The sequence below is a fragment of the Drosophila albomicans genome, chromosome 3, assembly GCF_009650485.2.
Source record: "Drosophila albomicans strain 15112-1751.03 chromosome 3, ASM965048v2, whole genome shotgun sequence".
Lineage (NCBI taxonomy): Eukaryota > Metazoa > Arthropoda > Insecta > Diptera > Drosophilidae > Drosophila > Drosophila albomicans.
In genome coordinates this window covers 40,625,839-40,648,829 of record NC_047629.2, presented here as the reverse complement: position 1 = coordinate 40,648,829, position 22,991 = coordinate 40,625,839, and the positions used below count along the sequence as shown (strand labels likewise).

The 22,991-nt window shown below is 34.3% G+C and overlaps 2 protein-coding genes across 3 annotated transcripts in view; one reads left to right on the top strand and one right to left on the bottom strand.

Moving 5' to 3' along the window:
* Positions 1-3,028: 3,028 nt before the first annotated feature.
* The window catches only part of LOC117567712 (uncharacterized), a 54,749-nt gene continuing 34,786 nt past the window's right edge, over positions 3,029-22,991 (bottom strand). The window contains exons 3-6 of one of the 2 annotated variants that reach the window (XM_034247869.2): positions 9,828-9,911; positions 9,551-9,755; positions 6,670-7,799; positions 3,029-4,386 (exon numbers count right to left, since the gene is read on the bottom strand). In XM_034247869.2, the coding sequence (XP_034103760.1) occupies positions 3,055-4,386; positions 6,670-7,799; positions 9,551-9,755; positions 9,828-9,911 (2,751 nt within the window). In that variant the 3' untranslated portion in view covers positions 3,029-3,054. The remainder of the gene's footprint in view (positions 4,387-6,669; positions 7,800-9,550; positions 9,756-9,827; positions 9,912-22,991) is intronic. The other variant, XM_034247870.2, reaches the window with a different exon arrangement.
* LOC127565485 (uncharacterized) lies at positions 21,808-22,663 on the top strand. The gene is made up of 2 exons (XM_052004158.1): positions 21,808-21,891; positions 21,958-22,663. The coding sequence occupies exons 1-2, from the start codon at positions 21,826-21,828 to the stop codon at positions 22,516-22,518; spliced, it is 627 nt and encodes a 208-aa protein (XP_051860118.1). The 5' UTR covers positions 21,808-21,825; the 3' UTR covers positions 22,519-22,663.

Sequence of the window (22,991 nt, the reverse complement as noted above, 5' to 3'; positions counted from 1 at the left end):
TGTATATAAGTGATGCGGTATATATGTAAATATATATGTATGGTGTTTATGTACGTGAGAGTGTGTTTGTGAGGGCATCATATGTCTGTTCAGATACGTTTATATGTGTTTTATATATCGTATACGATACAATGCATACGCTTTGACATTTTAGCTGCAGATTATAATTTTTCCAATACTCTTGCAGAAGGTTTTATTTATTTGTAAGGAATGATCTTACATTGATAAAAAAAAACTGTTTTGAAGATATTTAAATGTGAAGATTTAAAAGTATTCCAGCTTTTAATCAAATTTTAATTATATAACCAATAACATTCAAAGAAATTATTGATAGACACACTTTGTTTAATTTGATAACGAACTGGGCAATTCAATAAAGTATAATAAGGAATGTGAATACCTGCTGCCCATTGTCAATAAAAACAAACATAGTACGAGTATAGTAATCGCATATCGTTGTACCAAAAATAGCTTTTAGTATATTTTAGTATTTTTCTTAATATTAATTCGGCCTATTTAAAAAGTAGTGACCGTTTTAAAATACCAAATTCATTTTCAGAAAAATATTAAAATATACTAAAAGAAATATTCGGTATGGCGATATACTGAATATGCTTTACACAATCAATATATACCATACACTGAAAATATACTAGATTGTCAACCAAAGTAATTAAGAAATTTTTATCTTCAATAACATATAGTCAGATTAAATACATTCTTTGTGCAGTCTTCAAAATTCAAGTTTAGCAATTTCGTATGGCAATTGAAAAGCATTTATTCCGATCAAAGTCAATAGATTCATAAATTTACCTACATCACAATAGCGACGATCGGAATAAATGAGAATTTAAGCATTGAAAACTTCTCATAATTTTAATAAATTGTTAAAATATAATTTCATTTTGAAGTATAATAAATTGAGGCTTTCATTTGAAAACAAATTATATATCAGTTGAGTGAATAGAACTCCTAAAGCCACAATTCTGCAAGAGTATTTCAACTTCGGCTTCGCCAAAGATACAAATTTTGTATGGTTCTCAAATAGATGAAAATCTGCATTTAATTTTCTTAAGCAATTTCAATTTGTTTGGGGTACACATAAATATATATGTATGTTTGTTTCTTTTTGTTTGTATGTACGAACGAGTAAAGGATATATAGTGAAGGAGAGAGTATGTATGTATGATAGTATGTAGGCTGGTTTAGTTTGTTTGTATGAAGGTCATCTAATGGGCAGGAATGAGTACAGTTGCTGCAAATTTTTACTAAGAAGGTACAGTTACACTTGTATATAGGTTAGTTATAGAGCGGCTGCTATATCATAGAAGCTAACATTAGGCAGGTTCTTGGCGGTATTTTTTAATCTTTTCGTCATTTTTTTTATGCTTTTTTAATTATGAGTTTTAGCCGTGCATTTGCGGAAATGTATAAAGTACTTTAACTTAACGTAGAACTCTCAAAAGGATCATCTTATTTCTCTTGCATTCATTTTCTCATTTCTTCTTCATTTTTTTTGGTCGCATTTTATAAAAATAAAAATTCGTTTTTTGTTTTCATTTTTTTGATTTTTTTTCTTTTCGCTTGGTTTTTGTTTCACGCTAATAACAAATATTGCACAATTGGAATCTAGAAAATATAATGCGCTTATCAAATACATTATCAATCGATTGTTGTTGTTTACACATATCATTTTATATAGCATATTTTATATATAGATTTTAGTTATCGTTATAGCCTAGGCAGATATAAGTAAGTATTATTAAATGGGGGCGATTAACATGCAGACACCAAAAAGGTAATGCGAAATTTGAATATCATATGGAATAATCATATGCTTTAAATATGCTGGGGCAAGCGAGGCATTGCAATGTAATCGAGGAGTGATCAAGAACTGGAGTGGAAAAGCTTGCTTCGGCTGGCCGAATATGGAATAATCTTGCGGAGAAGTTGGAAGATATAATCTAATAATATCTAGCTTTGAAATTAAAATATTCCAGAAATATTGAAATTTCTCAGCGAATGTTTTTTGGATTCATTGCTTCCATAGAAATTCTAAATATTATAATTTATTTTTATTTGAATTCTGTTCTCTTTTCTTTGGTATTTTTCATATTACATCGATCATCTGAATACAACTTCGATTAATACGCTTTGATCAAACTATAAAATAAAATATTATATAGAATACAAATTTTATGAAATTCTTAGAAAATTTCGTAAATATTTTAAAATATTTTATCTTGAGAGAAAGTATGAAAAGAAATTTCAATTTTCATACATGAAAATTTCTTAAACAATAAAAATGATTATTATACATACATTTCTATTAAATTAAAAGCAACTATAAGATATATTGCTCTGAACCGATTGGTATCATAAAGAAGAAACTACAGATTGAAATAAAGTTAAATTTTCTTTAGATAAATAACAGATTTAGGTGAATTTTCTTAAAAATTTTTAAATAATGAATAGAATATTTGGTTTACACAAATTCAGAGAGACAATTGGAAATATCTTCCTTAGTTTAATTTCATACTTTGTTAAAAATTCATAAGCAAAAGCATTAATCTCAACTCCTCTGCAAGTTTATTTATAAGAAGAAACGATGGTAGACTCGACTCGAGGAAGACTTGCGCAGCCAAAGAAATCGTTCAGCGTGTTGTTCAGCGATCTCTATGAGTTACACTACAGTTTATACAGTTTTTTTACAGCAGCAGGAAGACCTAAGAAATGTATAGTATATAGAATCAAATAAACTTTCAGTTAAAGTTGAACTAAAACATTGTTTGTATTGCAGACACTAACAACGCTCTTAACTTGCCCCCTTTGGTAGCTGCAATGTTTAAGCTTCTTTGCTAGCCTAGACATCGTTTAAAGTATTACATTTAGTTTTTTTTTATGTATATATATATCGTACATTTACTAGTATATATAGTTAAGTATGCTCTGCGCCACTTGATCGCAATTTTGTCTGCCAAACTAAACTAGAATACAATTTGGTTTCTTCATTGATGAATCTTGATTCTTTTTCTGGCCCTCTTGCGTCGCTGCTTATAAATTCGTTTCAGTTCTGTGCGGCGCCAAAGCACTGGGCGTGGCTGCCACAGCGCCCCCAGGCGTGGCCATTCTCACACGCTCCCCCACCCCCGGTCCCAGCAATCGTGTGTGTCGCATTAAGCGCGGAGCAGCAGTTGATCCACTGACATTTCCACTTCCACTGCCAGCAGTTTGTCCAGACGTTGTCTCGCCCCGCATCGACCATTCGTTCTGTTTGAGCAGAAACTGTTTCACATTGTACTCCATCTGGGCAATGTCCACATGCTGTGTGGTCGTATGCAGCTCCGCTTGCACCGAACGCGTCTTGTCCGTATCATTCGGATAGTATTTGTAGTTCAGGATATCACACGTCGGCTGTTCGGGACACTGCAACGCGGGGGAACTACCCGATGAGGAGTCACCCGTGGCAGCAACATTTCCTGTTGTTGTTGTTGCTGTTGGCAGCGTGGTTGTCGTATAAGCCACGGGCAGCCCCGAGCGTGTGGTGCGTCTGTAGTAGGTGGTGCAAAGCTCAGCTTTCTTGGTTGTCAGTTGCACTGTGGATGACACTGCTCCGGGACACGGTTCAGGCAGCGAATTGCTGGTGATGTCTGTTTTGGGTGACAGCGAATCCTCGGTGGATTTGCCCGCATCCGCATAGCCATTGGTCAGCTGTTGGGGCGTTGTCTTGTAGCCCGAATCCATGCTCAGCTTCTCAATGGATATGGCATCCATGTGGTCGAGTGTGGAGTACGACGATTGACGCTCTGTCCCGGAATTGGAATCACTTGGCAGTGCTGGCTGTTGCAGTGCTCGCTGCTCCAGCTGTTGTGTGTTGTGCTGCACCCACTCGGCAACGCGATTCAACTGCTGGCGTCGCAGCAACACGCTCTCCTGATAGTCGATGGCATCGCTTAGCGAACTCGAGTGTGCCGAGTGCTTGGGTGAGGCAGCTGCTGCTGCTGCCACAACTGCGGCTGTTGTTGCTTCCACGGCAGCGCCAGTGGCATTTGTTGCTGTGGCAACTGTTTCCACTTGTTGCTGGGCCAACTTCTCAGTCTCTTTTTGCTCCACCTGCGGCTCCAGCACTGGCTGCAGCGCCACAGTCTCATGCGGCGCAACAGATGCTTGCCACGCATCGACTGCGGCTGCCGCATTGCTCTCCTTCGACGTGATGATGTCCTTGCCATCGTTGAGTTCCTCGTCGAGCAATCGCTCGCGTCGCTTGTAGATCACCGGCAGATGCGTCTCAATGGACTCCAGATTGTCCAGCAGTATGTTGCTCTGGCCGTTCTGCTGGATGCGCATGGCACAGAGACGTGGACCACGATACTTGGGATTCTCCGCCTACGAAAAGAGTAGGAAAATTAGAATGAATCATCAAAGAGCAAATTGATGAAAGCAAATTTTTGTTGAACGAATTGGTAAGACTCTTAGCCGCTTAACTATAAGTGTCTTAACAACAGACAGAACAGACACTTTCTAATATGTTTCATCTATGATTAAAATACTTAACACAATAGGATCTTCACATTACTAAAATTAATTTCCTTAAACCTTATTATATATTTGATTTCTTTAAGTCTATTATTTTGCTTATTGCTTATGTCAACACTTATTGTGAATTAATACAAAATATTTCAAGGTTTCATTTGGCAAATAAAAAATTTAAGCATTTGTCTAATTCAATTTGACTATGGACTATAATTATAATACACAAACGAATAGTGAATAAATTAAAAAGAGGTATTCATACTATGAAAAAAGTAAGCTTTAATTTCATTATTTGAAATTTAAAAATCAATATTATATAAACCAAAATATAATTTTTAGTTTTTTATTTCATATATGGGCAATTCTCTAGAAAGTGCAACCGGCGCCAAAAAATTCAAACTCTATAAAAGCATGTTTTCTTCACATTTGTTTATAGGGAAAATATTACATTTAACTAATATAAACGATTTTTCCATTTACTCATAACACATTTTGAAAAATTTCAATGCAAAGTCGAAGATGAGCAAAAGTTCTGTTTTGAACATTTCTACTGCAAGTTTTGTTTTGATTCCTTTCCTTAAAGGGAGTCAGTATGCATTGACACCCTTAGTTTAATATCTTGTTTAATATCCAAGGAATATACAAAATATATATAAAAGAAATGATGTAATAGCTAATAACGGTAAATTTCTTTTCAGCTAATCAGCTTCTATTTTTGTCGCGTGCGACAGTGAAAAACAGCATTTGTTATGAGTGCATCTAAAGTTTTTGTCCATTGACCATGCAAAATTGTGTCCAAACACATATTTTGTTACCAAATATAATAAAATAAAATTTGGATGAATATAAGCACAACTTAATTTTTAAGAATTTTTGAAAGTTTGTCGCGTGCGACATGGCAAAAAAAATTTTTTTTTTTTTTTTCGTTAAATTATTTTTTTTTTTAATGTAGATGATACATACTCTTTTTATGTGCAAAAAATAATATAAATTTCATGTCATAAGCGCCAATTGAGACTTTGTCATTAAAAACAATGATAGAATGAATGTGCACAGTATACCGGGTATAAACCAATTGAATTTGTTTGGCTGAAATGGCCAACAAACGAAATCTACTAGAACGGTATATTCATAAAAAAAAAATGTTTTGACATTAATGATGTAATTTAAGATAGGTAATTATGTTTCTAATGTGCATGATATGAATATATTACGTTTTGTTTACCTTTATTAAAGTTATTTTTTAAAGTATGAAATTTCAGTTGAAAATAAAAATATATATTGAATATATTAAAAAACTATGAAAAAGCTTCATATGCTCTTCAAATGAACTTAAAAAGTAAAAAAAAAAAACAGCATAAAAAGTATGATGGAGAAAATGTCGCGTGCGACATGTCGCGTGCGACAGTGATTAAAATTTAATTTAAAAAAAAACAACTTAATATTTTTAAGTCAAACCAAATACACTATTTAGATAAATATATGCATAATACATTAAAATTAATTGCATTAAAATCTTTCATCACGTTTCGCTGAAATTAGTGCTTGAACTGGTTTTTGACAAAGTAACTTCTGTTTTTGTCGCATGCGAATGCGCAACATTTTTGCAATTTTCTCGAAAACGAACAATTGCCCAAAATCCATCTTAGCACCAATTATAGTGCTAACCGAGAGCTATAAGTTTCAATTTTTACAAAATTAAAATAATGTCTTGGCACATGTTTTTTTTCAGTTTGAATGCGTACAAATGTCGCATTCAACATCAGAGAATTGCCCATATTCTTTTTTTTTATAATTTAATGTACATATTAAAATCTGTAATTTGTGTTAACAAAGCAACCACAAAATATATTACCCAAAGTAAATTAAATATTCCATGTCAAGATTCATATTTAAAGATGATAAACGAGAACAAATTTATATAATTTTGTGAACATTTAAGATCTATAATTTTTTTTATAACATTTCTGCTTGTTCTTTCAAGTTAATTTCTAGATTTTCATAACGTTTTCTTTTTAGTCAAGTTTAAAACTGTAATTTTTTAATAATTCGAGAAATACAGCCATAAATTTATTCGCTGTCGTTGTAAGTTGAAATCCAATTTAATTAAACCATTTTTTCATTTGTGAACATTACCTTAATGGTCTTGATGAGATTCCTGTTGAATGTCTCGAACATTTTGGCGCCCTCGCAGCTGCTCGTCTTGTTGCTCCACAGACTCTGAACGCTGCCCGAGGTGTTCGATTTCAGCTGCGACCCACTGGCCACTTGAGTTGGCGTTGGCATCGGCTTCGCTGGCTGCGGTTCGCACACATCCTCCGGCTTCGAGGGCTGAGCGGAAGGTGGCGGAGGCTGCGCCGCTATTTGCTCTGTCTCGAGCAGATTCGGTTGCGAGATGCCCGCCAGCAGCGGCTTACTGACCTCATCCTCCAACTCCAGTTCCTGAGCATTCGTGGCAGCTGTTGCCGTTGTTGCCTCATACTTGTTGAGCAGTTGCAACGCTGTGCCGCCGCCATCGAGAAAACGTCGCTGATAGCCGGAGCGCAGTTGGCCCAAATTACTTGTCTCGAGCAGATACTTTTCGGCCGCATACGCACCCAGATGTGTGGTGGGATACATCATGGTCGAGGCGGTCAGTTTACTGGCCGCATAATCCTGACCCGCGGTGCGTTCGCAGAGTCTGTGATGACCCAGAATGGGATTCACCATTAAATCATCTTTCTTGGGCGGCGTAAAGAGTTTGTCCATATCATTCAGATCCGAGACAGAACTTTTCGTCTCCGAGATGACCGAATCACTTGACTTGACCAGCTTCATCAAGTACGGACTGTTGGTGCGCGACGGTGAATTCAGATTGCTGTGACACCGCAAACACAGTTGAGTCAGCGGCTCATTCACAGTCGCCAGACTGTGAGGTGTTTGAGTGGCCACCGTGTAGGAACGTGAGACATCCGCCAGCACTGTGAGATCCTGTTTGCTGCACTGACATGTATCGCAATGCTTCACATCGTTCGCTTTCAGCTCCTCCTCCAGAAACTTGGCCATCACTGTGGGTGAAATCATCTCCGGATCGGAGTTGTTGTTGTTGTTGCTGTTCTTTGGTTGACCATTTAGTGTTTGAGTTGAGCTAAATTTGCTGCTGTTGTTGTTGTGTTTGCCATTTGTAAGGCTGTTGTTGTTGTTATTGTTGTTGGCGGTGTCTTTTGCGGTGCTGTTGTTGTTGTTGCTGGTTGCTGTGGCTTGTGGCGCATTGCCATTGGCAGCATCTGTTAAAGGTGCAAAGTGAAAAAGTGTTAGCTATGAAAAACTATTTAAAACTGTGGAAATACTTCGGGCAATGTTTGAGCTAACAAAAAGTGTTATTTATATAAAGAAAATCATTTATATTATTGTCGAAATTGTCTTTATTAAAACACATAACTAAATGCTATTAAATTACTCTCAGTCAAAATCAAATTCAATTGCAAGTTAAGTCTAATTGTTTAATTTATTAGTTGAATAGTTGAAACTATCAAACGCTTGAAAAATATTTTGTATTTATTAATTTATTTATTGAGTATATTAATATTATTAAATTAAGTATTAAATAGTATTATAATACGAGAACTTGGTCTTGAAGCCTTCAACTCAACATTTCTACTCAATTTATATAACAATAACTTACTTCAAAAACACATAAGAAATAACTTTATTGCTAATTTATTAAACCTTGTGTCGTGTTCCTTCTCAGATAAATTTAGTAATTTAATTTAATAGTAATTTGAAACTACTAAAATATTCGAGAATGACGAATGTTTTTTTAAATGATAACACAATTTAAATGTGATTAAATTATTTCCAGATTGAGCTCAATTAAACCAATTGTTCAAGCAGAAAACGAATGCATCTAAAATAACTCTTCATCTAGTTTAACTCTTAACCATTTTGATTATATGCTTCAACTTCTCAGTTTACAAAATTCGCTTGCAATGCAAATTTCACTTCATTTGATAAATGCAAATTAAAAACACACTGTCAATTTCTTAGTCAATTTATATAATTTATTGCAGCACTCATTTATAACGCAAACATTGCCGAATATTTTCACAAAATGGCTATTGTAAATATTGTTAAAACAAACACATAGACACACGGTTAATTTAATACAAACCAAACACAAAATGTCGCAAAGTTATTTACAGTAAATTTGAGCTGTAATTGAAACTACACCAATAAATTAAAAATTAAATTAAAATTAAAATGAAATGAAAATAATGATGTAGCATTTACCATAAAGTATTTGCAATTAAAACCAGGTGTTGAAGTGACTGAGTGATGGGCTAAAAGATACTCTGTGCAAGCGTATTGAGTTAACTAAAGGTGTGCTACTAGGCGATAGATGGCGCCAGTTTCTCTTTGAGAAAGAGTACTGCAATTTTATCTTGAATAACTATGTTTCTAAATGAAATTTGGTGGTACTAAAAAATATCCTGAAATGAAAATAAATCTTGGCACTCTATTTACTAAAATAAAAAGGAATTTAATATTTCATACAAAATGTGTTAAATTTAGGCTACGCATAAAACTATCATATTTTCTAGCTTTTTCAGTTAATACAAGAGAACAGATTTACAAGTGTTTTGTATTTAATACAAAAATGGAAAAATATGTGCTTTTTGTTGTCCATTTACACAAAGAGTTAGTATACAACTTCTGAAGCGTCATCAATACGTGGTAGAAATAAGAATAAATAATTGAAATGCATAAATTGAACGCGCGAATGAGTTTGATGCAGCTGATGATTAAGTTGAGCTCGAATTCGAAAAGGAATTACGAGTTGTGTGTGAGTGTGTGGCTAGGAAATAAATGAAAATAGAATAAATAATAATAATAACTACGCAATTGCATTTAAATAACGAAATTGAATTCGATTTGCGCACGCAAAAAAAAAAAAGAAGAGGAGCAAAGGATGTTGGGGGAGGAAAATAAAACTAATAACAAAATCCAAATCAAATCAAAATCAACATGGTCTACTAACACTTACCGAGGCCCCGCATTGAATACACCATCGCGGTGGGCGGAAAGGGGCATGGCGCTGGCGGCGGCGAATCCGAGACCGGAAGCACTTTATAGGAAGCGGTGGTTGCCACGCCCACACCACTATTGCTGCACTCTGAATCCGAATGCGAGTTCGTCTCCAATCGCATATAGGCCGACACCTTCGATTGTATCTCAATTGGCAGCTAAAACGGAATGAAAACGATAATATTTGTGCTACGCTGCGTATACGTGATAAACGGATAATCGACACTCACCGAGGACACTTTCTGTGGCACAAAACTGTCCGGTTTGCACTGCAGCAATTGTATGGCAAGACTAATGTCGGCCTTGTAGCGTTCCTGCAAGAGAAAGAGAAGGAGACACTGAGTAAGTGAAACAACAATACAGCAAAGATAAGACAGTAACGGATGTGGAAAAGTCCTCTCATATGTTTGTATGTGTGTGTGTGTGTTGTGTTCCTCCTTTTGACACTTTTCGCATGCAAATGTCAAATATGTTTGCCTTTTGGTTTTCTCACCCTCCCCGCCCCTCCCCCTTTTGTCATTTTACGCCCAAAACCATTTCTCAGCTTCTTTACACATTGTTAAACAAACTTTTTGTTTTTTTTTTCTCTCTCAGTTTGTTGCTGTCGCTTTTGTGTTTTTGGTGTCAGCAACAGCCGCCAAAGTTCTTTTCTTATGTGTGTGTGTGTTAGTGTGGCACACAAAACTTTAGATGCTTCTTAAATTTTACAAATGCGCTGTGCACTCGAACTTGTTAAACAACAGCAACAGCAACAGCTACAGTGACTGCAACTGCAACGAGAATTACATTCTCGCAAAGAGCTCGACACTGAAAATACTGCACTACAAGTCGTATACAACTTTGAGTGCTGCTTCAGCTTTTGCTCAAAAGCCACAAAAATTGTTGCGATTGTCGCAAAAAGACATTTTATTGTCATCGTTATTGCGCATCTCAACTTTTGGCCACACACTTGCACTTGCAATAAAATTATGCTGTAAGTTGGAAAAGACGCCAAAGAAGAAGCTTTTAAGTCGCAAATACTTTTACAACTATTGCTTTTTTCCACTTCATTACTTTACACTCCCATATATACCCCATTTGAACTGGTCTTATAGGGTATTCAAGCAAAAGCATCGACATCGGGAACAGCATCTGTAGTTCTACCGCATTGCTGACCTACATTATTCTCTAGGCAAAACAACTACAACAATGCCATGTTACAATACTGCGAGACAAAAAGCATTGAGGCATTTCGCATCGCGTTTACCAACACTTACACGCCACGTCACACCGTTATTTTTTGTGTTTTTATACCAACTACCCATTGCGTTGAAAAGGGTGTCATAAGTTTATTCAAGAAATAATTTTATATGACAAAAAAGAGATTTAAAACTCGGGTGTTAGTTACTTTGGTTTGAAATCTGGTATATTTTGTACCTTTTATATGGTATATTTTGAATGTAGTCTATAAATATACAATATAAAGCGTTAGGTGTAATATACATCCATAGTATAATTTGAATTTAGTAGTATGTTAATATACCAAATATAGACTATATATATTGTATAATTTAGTATTATCAGGTGTTAGTTGCTTTGGTTGGCAAGCTGGTATATTTTGTATATAATATACAAGGTATATTTTGAAAGTAGTAGTATATAGATATACAAAATAAAACCTAAGGTGCACTATCCTTCCATGGTATAAATTTAATGTAATAGTATATCAATATACCAAATACAGATATCACTATATTTATGTATTTTTTAATATATTAATTATCCATATTTAAAGAATAATACCGTTCTGCTCTTAGTATTTTCCTGTATATTGATTTTAAGATTAATACTGCACTGTTTTCTTTCATAGAAAATAAGTAACAAGTATCTCACAGTCGAGCACACTCGATTGCAGCTTTCTTACTTGTTATTTTTTCGCTTCGGTTTCCCGTGCATTTTCACGCCGCATCGCAGTGAAAAACTGCAAAATGCCGCCACTTGCATTTGGTATGCTCCCTTTTTCTACTTCACTTCTTATTTTTTTTTTTATGCCCTCCGATTTTTCGTTTATCCTGGCATTTTATTACTTTTTTTGTGCTTGCTTTGCCTTGCAGCGATTTTTTTAATAGAACAAAAAAGGAGGAAAGCGAAAATTATATATAAAAAGTGCATGCAATGGAAATGAAATAAACTCTAGCCCCAATGCCAGATGCAGCAGCAGTAACTGTGCTGCATTCTATAGATATAGATATGCATGTTCTATATACGAAAATATATATATCAATTTGGGGGCCATGGGAAGTTGGTTGCTGGGTGGGTTAGCGTGAGATTTAAAAAGCTGCGAAATTAGCTGCGATAATTGAAACTTGATTGACAGCACACGATAGAGACGCAACTTAATTTAATGAAGCACAAAAAAAAGAAAGACGAAAACAAAGGGGAAAGCAAATACTGTATAAAAGAATTTATGCAATGAATTTATTGAACTGAGCAAAAGCTTTTGTACGAATCAATATATTGCTGTTAATTAATAAGATCTTTTTTTCGGATAATTTTGTTTGTTATAGAAACTATAACATGTTAATCTACGTAATCAATCATGAATAGACAGTGAAAAGAATGGGGACAATAATTACTGTGTTTCTTACTACTCTAATATAAACTATTTATGAATACAACACAATTTATAAAATGAATTTATTGAATTGAGCAAAAGCTTACTTAGGAATCAATTGCTGTTAATAAAGAATATTTTTTTGATGTAGGCAGTAGTCCCAGTTTATCAATAATTTTTTTTAAAGTATAGTCATTTTATTTTAATAAAAAATATGCCAGGCAAATCTGTTTAATCAGACATGAAGAGCGGAATAAACAGTAGAAAAACTGTTATCTCTCTTTATTATTTAAAATATCCATAAATTTTATACAATTTTTAAATTGAATTTTGAAAACAGAACATGAATCTTTTTTTTAAGTTATGTAACCCTCAGAAAACGTTTTAAAGAACTATAATTTTATTTATTTTTCTGCCTTTCTTACATGCCTACTAAAAGATAATCCTGTTAGACTTAGATAATATTCGAAAGCAACCAAAATATTCAATTTTAAATATATTAAAGGGCAGACAAATAAAAAATAATTTATTTTTTTCTTAGGGTCCTACAACTTAAGTATTAATTTATATATTCTTGTAAAAGTATTTTTATTCCTTCGTTCTATCTCTGTTTTTCAATTTACACATTTATTTGTCTTATATTTTCGTAATATTTGTATCCTATGTTCTGTGAACCTTGGTTACAAAGTATTTAATTGTCAAGTTCTCTCAACTAACGCGTTCGTATTTGTTTTTAATATTGCTGCAATTGATTATTTGCTTACCAACATTCTATTATTGACATTATACAGGCAAAAAAAAAATTAGATTTAATTCATACGTAAATAGATCTACTTATTCCATTAATGTATCAACCACGTAGGAAATTTCTCTCTATTTTTTTTAAATTTAATTATTTACCTATATTACTAAAACAAACACAATTGTTAATGAAATACTTTCAGTTAACGCTTAGTGATTGTTTTTATTATATAAACTCATGGCCGAACAGCAATTTATTTTATATAAAACTTTCTTGTTCTATTAATCTTCTGCTGTCCTTGCACTAATATTAACAAGTGATTTGACGTAGTTGAGTGCAACTGAAAAAAAGCGTCCACTGCATTAGCATTAACAACGTCAACGGCAGCGGCAGCGGCAGCAAAAGGTCAGATGTTCGGAGGCCATGTGGCATACCTGAAAGGTAGAGCCTGTCAAGAAATGGCCAAGCCAAAATGGGAAAGCACAGGCTGTAAATTGTGGTGCAGTTTAAAGGCCACAAATACAGAGAAAAAGAGAGAAAAAGAGAGAGGTGCGCACAGGTCTCAAAGGTGCGACGATGGAAGGCGATAGGAGACGACAGGAAGGAGACTTTGCCAAGGACGGGTGCAAAATGCAGTGCTAAAATTTACGGCATTGCTGCATTGACCGGGGCAGGTTGCATCAATCACCATTCAAACTCAATAACATGGAACGCTTGGCGCATGATGCAAATAAATTGTTCAACTTTACACACTTTAATGAAGTGCCCATCGGGGCTGCCACTCACATAGAGCCAAAAGGAAGAAGGGGCGGTGAAGGCGTGGCCTGGATGCCTGGACAAGTGCTGTGCTAAATTTAAAACGTGCAACAGCAACGTGGCCATCGATTGAGTTTCGTTTGAGTTCGGGGTTCGGTTTTAATTAAACCAAGCGCGGTCAATGCATGTCTGCCATATGTGTGTGTTCAGAGTGTGTGTGTTCAGAGTGTGTGTGTGTGTGTGCACAGTAGTACACCACATGCATATTTAACATTGTTTGATTGTGTGTTGTTTGTTTCTCTCTCTCTCTCTGTGTGTTTGTGTGCATGGCAAAGTAATAAGGATAATTGAATCATTAGCGCGTGTTGCGAATTGTATGCATTTAATTTCAATAACTAAAATCCCCCGCAGCTGCTGTTCGAATACTCTCACATTTAAGAGACTTTTCCTAATCAAACATCATCAATGCAGCATTAATTGCACTGCCAATGGGCAAAATGCATGACGCATGCATGCAAAAACAAATATGGAAAAAACAAAACATGGGGCTGGGAGGGGAGGTGAGAGAACCACATTCATAGGCCGCAAGTTTGATTGCCTTTTGTGCCGCTTTTCCATTGCATCTTCTCTCTCTCATTTTTCTTTGCTTTCCTCTTTTTTTTTGTTCTTTTTTTTTTGCCTCTGCCTCACTCTCTCTCACACTGTTTTTGTGCAATTTCACGCTTGTTTGCTGACCGGCGACCAACTGACCGCAAGCGAAAAGAAGGAAATGAGGGGAATCCCTGGGGGTGATTGCTGTTCGCTCGGTCGCAGGCTCGTTTTTGTGTTCCCGTCGTGGTTACGGCAACAACACCAGCACCAACAGCTACAACAACAACAATGCTGTCATGCAAGGTGAGGTTTATGCAGACGCAGTGCCCAGGAACATGTCCAGAGGACTCTGTCATATCACGATATGCGTTGATTTACACGGCTTTGACAGTTAAAAAGAGCCGCCAACTCACTCACGTTGAATGTGACAGAGTGAAAAATGCTCAGACACGAAAGAAAATCCCAATGTTTCGCAAACAAATGTCACAGCATTTAACATAAGTTCTAATAAATCCGATTTTATGATATATGAAAGTGGATAGCGAATTAAAATGTTTTAAATGTATTAAAATGTTAAAAAGTGTGCTCAATCAAACAATAAACAATCCAAATTTAAGAACTTTCGATTTTGATTTAACATTTCAGTCAGGAGTTCCATTTTGACCTATTAGCAAATCTAGAATTATTAAAGAATTTTGATATTGATTTAAGACATTATTTTCGGAGTCCAACTAAGTCATTACATAAGGTTGTTAAAAAAGTCAATAAAAATACCGCAAGAGTTTTTTGACAACCTTATATCACCACTATTAATGCATTTTCATATTTTTTTTTTTGAAATTTTTCTTGATTTTATTACGTTTTTTCTGGTCATATAACAGATGTGATTGAAAACTTAAATATTCTGCGAATATAATTAATTAAACGAGCTGCTTGAATAAAAATCATATAAAATCATATCAATCATCAAAATTAAAGCGTAACTTCATTATTTAAATGAAAATCACTTTCGAAATAAAAAAGTTTTTATTTAATTGCTTCAATTTAAAACCGAACTGCATTTCATTTATTTATGAAACATGTCAACTTGCGCAGCATGATGGAAAGCGCTGTCAATCGTGACGAATTCAATTGAATGTCATTTCATTGCATTTCTTATTTTTTTGGCAGAAACTAAAAACTGAATACTTTTGATATTTGTTTGTATCGGTTGAACAAACAAAAAGAAATACGAGTTTGTGGTGAATACAGAAAGCTGTCAATGCTAACACTTTTAAAAATAATATTGCTTTAGACACAAAGAAAGAGCAATGCGATTAAAACAAATTGAACAGTTAAAAAAGCTGCCAAATTGCATTGAAGAGTATTCAAGAGTTTTCAAAGAGAGCTGTCAAAATATTAATTGAAGTGAAGTAAAGTTTGCTTTTGAAAACGGAAAAAAGCGCGAAAGTTTTCTCGTTGTGAAAAATTAAAAGCGCTTGAATACAATTTTCTTTATATGACTGTTTTAAAAGAAGAAACTTTAATATTGTATTAGCAAAATATATTCCACTGAACTTAATAAATCAAATTATAGAAAATTTGTTGAAAATTTAAGGTTGAACTAAAAAATTCATATACGAACATAAAATGTATTGTATTGTAAATTGAAATGAGGGAAATGTATTATACATTTAATGTAGAATGTATGTACATATTTGTAAATTATTTTTTTAACTAATGAACTCCAACGAAAGCAATAAAATTTTAATACTTGTTACTCGAATTGAATTATTAAATTTATTTTAATATTGAAAAATAGTTTAAAATTTAATTTGATTTTAACCACTAACATTACTAATCAGCTCCATCAAAGTAATACACAATGAACATTTAGTACTGGTATCTGAATAAAACTAGCAAAAAAATTTTATTTTTAATTATTGAAAGTATAAAATGTTTGCACATATTTTAATTATTTATTTAATTGTTAAGTTCCAACGAATAGAATGTAGATTTTATACTTTCTTACTTAACAACATCTTATATGTACGTTTTCTTATTTATTTCTTATGAATAAATTATTTAATCACATTCTGGAAATAATCCAAAACTTCAGAAAAAAGATATTTCAGCAACATTCAAATGCAATCACAGATTTTTGCCATTAAGCAGCAGTCAAGGCAGTATATCCTAAATAAATAAATATATGAATGTGCCACGCTGTCAGTGTTTTATTGCCAATGCTAGTTCCAATTATAATGTCCAACTGCAGCTTATGTTAAGCTCAGACTAATTCAGAATAATGTCAGCGCATAAACGAGGTGAAAGTAAACCTGTAATTGCGGGGACATATTAAATACACATGCCACTTGGCACTTTTTAATTCCTGCCACATGACCCACATTCATTCCCTGTTTTTGTTTTTCTTTCTGTGGTGTGTGTTTGCATGTGCGCATTTCTCATAGATTTCCATCCCACACACACACACACACAAACACACACGACGTATGCGTAATATTTTGCGCTAATTAACGTTTTTGATGTCCATTTACTTGGGCTAGAGGCCTTTAAAGGCCACTCAACCGCAAAATCAAAACCACAAATGCCAACTAAATCATGAGAAAATTAATTTTGCAGCGACAGCAACAACAAGAACAACAACAACAAAAACCAAGTGAATTGCATAGTAAATTAAGTTATATACTTGAGCAAGGGATGCTGCAATGGCAGCTGAGAGGAGAGAAGTGGAGAGCAGAGGGAGGGGAGACGCATACAGGTAGTGTAATGGAAAGGGGTCGGAATAGTGGGCGGTGGAGCGGAATGAAAGAGAGAAAAGGGACAGAGAGGGGATGTTTCTGAATCTAATTAGTAGCTCAAAAGCTTTGCCAACGCAGCAGCCTGGCAACTAAGTAAAGTGAATCTGCATGTCATTTATGCCTGGACATTTAGTGCTCCGGGAGTTGGCACAGGATGCTCCGCAGGCTCAGCGCAGTCTCTGCCTCTAGGCGCTGTCAAGGGACTAAAGAGAGAAGGAGAGAGTTTGTGTGAGAGAAGGCAAGAGAAAGGGAAATTGCAGTGACTGCTTTGTGTATTATTGTTAAACTGCTGCATTTGATTTGCCGATTTATGCGGTTAATACGGACTCAGCGGGGAATAAACATAAAACATACCAAGAGCTATCAGAGAAAGGAAAATAGACTGAAAGGCTTCAAAGTAAACATTTGATTATTATTAATTAAAAATATTTATTGACTAAGTTTTGAGGAGATAAGTTATTTACTGGTTCGAACAGAGGATATCCTATAAAACGAGTAGAACATACATATGTCGTCGTAGTCAATAATGAGTCTATAATTAATCAAGATGCATCTTCTCTTGCTAACAAATATTCTCAATTCAAAACTAATTCCAAATTCCCAACGAATCAATAATTTCAGTTCAGAGCCTGGCTGCAAGCTTTCCAAATAGATATGAAGCAACTTAAGCTCAAGTTCCTGAATGGTATAAAGAACAGTTGACCATTTAATACTAATACTAATACGGTATGCATTAGGAAATGAGTTCTACCCAATACATCATCTACTATATGTAAAACTGATCAATGAATACTAAATGGACGACCTGTTAATAAGGAGAATCGAATGCTGGGGACGATATCAAATGAATGACCAAAGAAATGTCTATTATACATATTATATTTAATTTCTAAGAAGCATAAGTTTGACAGAACTCATTCAATGCAGCTTCCAAGAACAATCTTAGCAAAGCCACAGAGAAATCACATAGCAGTTTGATTGCTAACATGAACTCAAATGACACAAAGACACAAAATATAAACTAAATTGTTTCTTAATTATATGAATGCTTTAATTTCAATGTTGGATTGAAAAGTTAATGCAGAGAAATGCATAGTAAAACTTTGTCTATAACAACTATTATGGTTAGATTAACTTGTTGTGTAAAACATATTAGGCAGCAGCCGGGCAAGTAAGTGAATTTGCTTGTCATTCATGCTTGTATGGTTAGAGCTCTGAGAGTTGGCATTGAATAGAATAATATACAGACAAAGGCACAAACACTTTTATGAATATCTATAGAGAAAGAGAGAAGGCGTCATTCAAAGCAGCTGCTTCATGTATTGCTGTTCAACTGCAATATTTGATTTGCTAATTTATGTGGCTAATGTCAACTCAGTAAATTAAACAAAAAGCGAAGAAAAAGAGGGAGAGAGATAGAGGGGGCTAAATGAGAGCGTGGGAGTATTACAATAAAGGACATTTGCTGCTTTAATCACAATTCAAAAGCTCTTATGTGGCACACATCAAATTTGTTGCATGTGCTGGTCAAATTGCCAACTAACGCACAAACAAACAACAGCCACAACGGAAGGAACATCCAGAAGAGCAACAACAGTACGAACAGGACGAAGGATAACAGGCAACATGGCAATACACTAAGCGGTACTCAGATCAGCCCAAAATTAGCATAAGCGTAAACATTGACGAGTGCCTTGGGTTTGCAAAGGGGGGACGCAAGTCTATTTTGAGTGAGTCTCTCTCTCTCTCTCTCTCTGGGTGTGTGTGTGTGTGTTTGTGGGCCAAGTTAAACATTTGGCACTGCATTAAATACACAAAATTACGCATATATTTGCCGGGACAACGCACACAAGCCCCCTTTGCATGAATACACAACACACAGTCAGTTTTATGTTAATCCAAAATCATGTGATCGACAAACGTCAAGCAAACTATGAATGTTGTTTTTTTCTTCCTCTGGATTGCAGCTGTGTTTCTTGCTGTGTACTCATGCAGCATTGTAAACAGAGACAGATAGATAGAAAAAGAGAGAGAGAGAGCTATTGTCTAATGCGCAGAGCAAATAAAAATGGTCGCCCAACAGCTGTGCGTATGGATGGATTTTTGGCAACACACTCGCACACACACATAAAGTAGGGGGAAAGGGCTAATGCTCGCTTGTGCGTAGAAAATTTAGAATTTACATTTTTATTTCTCGCACAGCAGCAGCAGCAGCAAAAATGCGACACATGGCAATTGAGGCTATAAGTCAGACCCAAAAAACAACGACAAAAATAACAAGTTTGACGAAGCGTGCTAAGCCACAGCAGCTTTACAACTATTAAATACCCTCTAAGATAGTTGAGGGATTAGTAAATGTATCTCTCTCACTCTAATGACTGATAATAAAAGGCTTTGTTTCGAAATCCCACAAAAAAGTTGTTGATTTTTGTTTGTCATAAAAACATGTTACATTAATGAATGTGCCTTCTTTTATTCTTTAAAATAAATTGTTGAACAAACATTTGATAAAAATACTATGAAAATATATATAAAATACTAAAATGCTTTGATTTGACTAATTAAAATAATTTTTTTTAACAAGAACAAGAGTCTTATCAATATTCTCCTAAATGATATTAAATCATTTTAAAAACAAAATAAAATTAAAAGAAAATACTATAAATTTGTGTAAGCTTGTTTATTTTACCTAGACTCTAATCTACAATTAAATGGCCATAATATTTTTCCTTATTTATCTTTTTACTCTCTTCAAAGAAAACTGTCCCTCATTATTATGAAATTATGCTGCCAACAACAGATTACCCTTGTTATTTAAAAATAAATATGAAAATAGAGATAAATATGTATACTCTCCTCTCACTTCACAAAATATGCTAATCATTTTATTGGCCCGATTAGAGTTATCAGAGTGATTCTGCATGATTAGCCACAATAACTGTGTTTGGCATTATTTGAAGTAGTTGCAAGATAGTTGTTATTATATAATGCATTGAGCATTGAGATTATTGTCCACATTGTATGGTTAGTGTATGGCTAAGTTGATTATGTTAGATACAGATATGTGTGATTTGAAGCAAGCGAAGCACGAGAATGGACCCCGAAAGCAAAGCCAAAGCGAAACTAAAGCGAAATCATTGAGAACTTGCAAAGACCGCATCATTTATTCATCACACACATTCTCAGAATGAAAGCCATAGCCAGGCCCATATATTATACTCTCCCTCCCTCTCACACACACACACACTCACAGAGAGAAGCTTCCCCCACGCATATGATGCCCATTGAAATTGTGTGTGTGTGTGTGTCGGTTGGCAAGTCGGTCAATCATGAAAATGGTCATAAATACATATACTTGTACTTGTGTATATTTGTATGTATGGCTGTGAATATGTTGACGACGCTTCATCTCTGTTCTGTTCTTTAGTTTTTTTCCATTCTCCTTTTTCTGGGTGGGAGGGACTTTTTTCAGTTCGATATCAAAGTTCAGGACATTGCAAAGTGCCGCTTTTTGGGCTATCTCTAAAGTGCGGAACTTCCTTCTTCTCCATTCCTCCTCTTTTTTCTTTCTCTTTCAACTTAAATCACCCCGAGCACAATTACATACGTGTTATGTGTGTGTGTGCCTGATTTATTTATGTTTATTTTTGAGGTTTAGTCACAGAATGTCAAGCTGCAAAGACGTCATATTTGTTGTTATTGCTAAGCTCTGGTGACCTTTTCAACTTTGTTTTTTTTTTTCTTTCGATATATTTTACATTTTACTTAATAATTTAAGCAGACTGCGCAAATTGCTTACTCGAGGTTATCAAGACAATCGATTGCTCAATGTCAAATGAGCGCAATAATAAGTAAATAATGCAAATTAAATTTGCAACATCGAGAAGCACTGCCAAGAAAAGTTTTATTATATGCTATTATATAATAACAATATCATTATGGAAAACTATAGACAGAAGTAGTTGTCAAAAACAATTGTCTATTTCAATAAGAGATATTGCGAAATATCTGACGTAAAAAAGGCAATGTAAATAATAAAGGCAATCAAGTTCACTAATTGAGTTGCGTGTTGCCATAGCAACAATGATTGCTCATGAAAACTATAAACTATTCATAAGTAAACAAGCTTCAAAGTCCGATAATCAACACAGAAAACAAGAGCGTTATAAAGTAAAAAAAAAAACAGTCTTAAAAGAAGTCGAAACCAGGAAAAAATTGTACATATAACATAAGTGCTTAAGTTATTGGAGGAACATTTTAGCTTGGCCATTCTTGAAATTCAGGAATTTAATTCTAACTCAAAAAAGCAAAAAAACATTACTGAACACAAAATGCAAAACCTCAAACTAAGTATTCTTAATTTCCAAAAGTACCCTAAAAATATAAAAGCAAAATTTTAAATATTTGCTGTGAATTTATGAAATGATTTTGTATTTCGTTGTACATTTTGTTGTAATATTACTTAGTATTCTCAATGTTAATGTATTTTATCAACAGCGACTAGTACTTGCACCAGAGTCTCCGCTGATTAAAATAATCTCAAGCTTAACAATTTTTATTCTATTTTTTAGAAAGTCAATTTTCTCTCTCTGTGCAAGGATGCATATTAAATATATTGCATATTATTTTAAAATAAAAATTGACTTCAGTTCAAGCAGATAAGACATGTACATATATGCTCTATGGTATATAAAGAAATAAAGAATCAATTGGTTAAATCGCTATAAAAAGGGCAGAAATTGCCAGCGATGACAGTTTTCTCTTTCACTTCCAACAAGATGCGTTTCGGAATTGTGCTCTGCTTCACACTTCTGGTATAAAAAGAAAGAAAATAAAAATCACTGCAAAAGCTAAAAGACTCCCTCTTTATTTAACTTCAGTGTCATGTGAATGCATTTCCCTGTGGAAGTGTTGACGATCAACTCCCCGATCAAGATAAAGTGGCAATCAAAGATCTGGTAACACGTGGCGGATCATTGATATCTGAGCTAATTAAGGAACAAGACGCGGTTATCTTGGATGTTATGAAATCGATTGTGAACAACAAAATAGCTGATAAAAGTGTAATCGATGGTCTGCAGAAACGTATTGATGAGAAACGCAAATCTTCTGACGATGATATTTCTATGGATCCTTTGCCAGACTATATAAACGATCTCTCCCAATTGACTGTTATCTACAATGAATTAAAGTATCAAGAAAAACGGGATCGCTTCAATACCTGGACTGATGGAGAATTCAATGAACTCATGACCAAATATACTCGGAAGATGAAGCAAATACTGACCGAATTCACGGAGCTTGTGAAAACAGCTATGAACAATTTGAGTGATGAAACAAAGAAATCGCATAGCGATTTAATTGATCAAATTAACCAATCAAGCGATGAAAAAGTTATTAAGTCTGCGGCATATAAGGTAATTGACTCAATGTCATGTTAGAGCACAATTCCAAATTCCTTTGATATCTCCAAGTAACGTAAATAACATAAGCCTTGTATTTACTATACTATTAATTGGGTTTCACTGCAATATGACATCTTATATTATGTTTTCTGTAGTGAGAATAAACTGTTTGTTCAATTTATCAAGGACTTTTCATTTACTATTCAATTAACTAAATTGCACTGAAATATTTTAATCCCTACTTATTTTATTTTAAGATTTTTATATTCTCATAAGATTTAAGTGTATTTTCATTGACTATTCAATTAGCTAAATTGCTAACCTTTGAAATGAAAAATACTTTGTTCTAATTTAAAATTGCTTTTACATTTACTAATTATTAAAATTACTTATTGTAAATATATTCTTATAAAAGTTGATACTTTCAGAGCATCTCAACCAATATATTTTAAAATAAAATTGATGATTTAAGTCTTACTTAAAAGCAGTTGCAACACTTTTATGGAAAC

Bases quoted from the DNA above. Each gene is read 5' to 3' on its own strand.
- LOC127565485 (XM_052004158.1), top strand. From the start codon at position 21,826: ATGACAGTTTTCTCTTTCACTTCCAACAAGATGCGTTTCGGAATTGTG. The intron at 21,892-21,957 runs GTATAAAAAGAA...ATTTAACTTCAG, and splicing joins TGCTCTGCTTCACACTTCTG to TGTCATGTGAATGCATTTCC.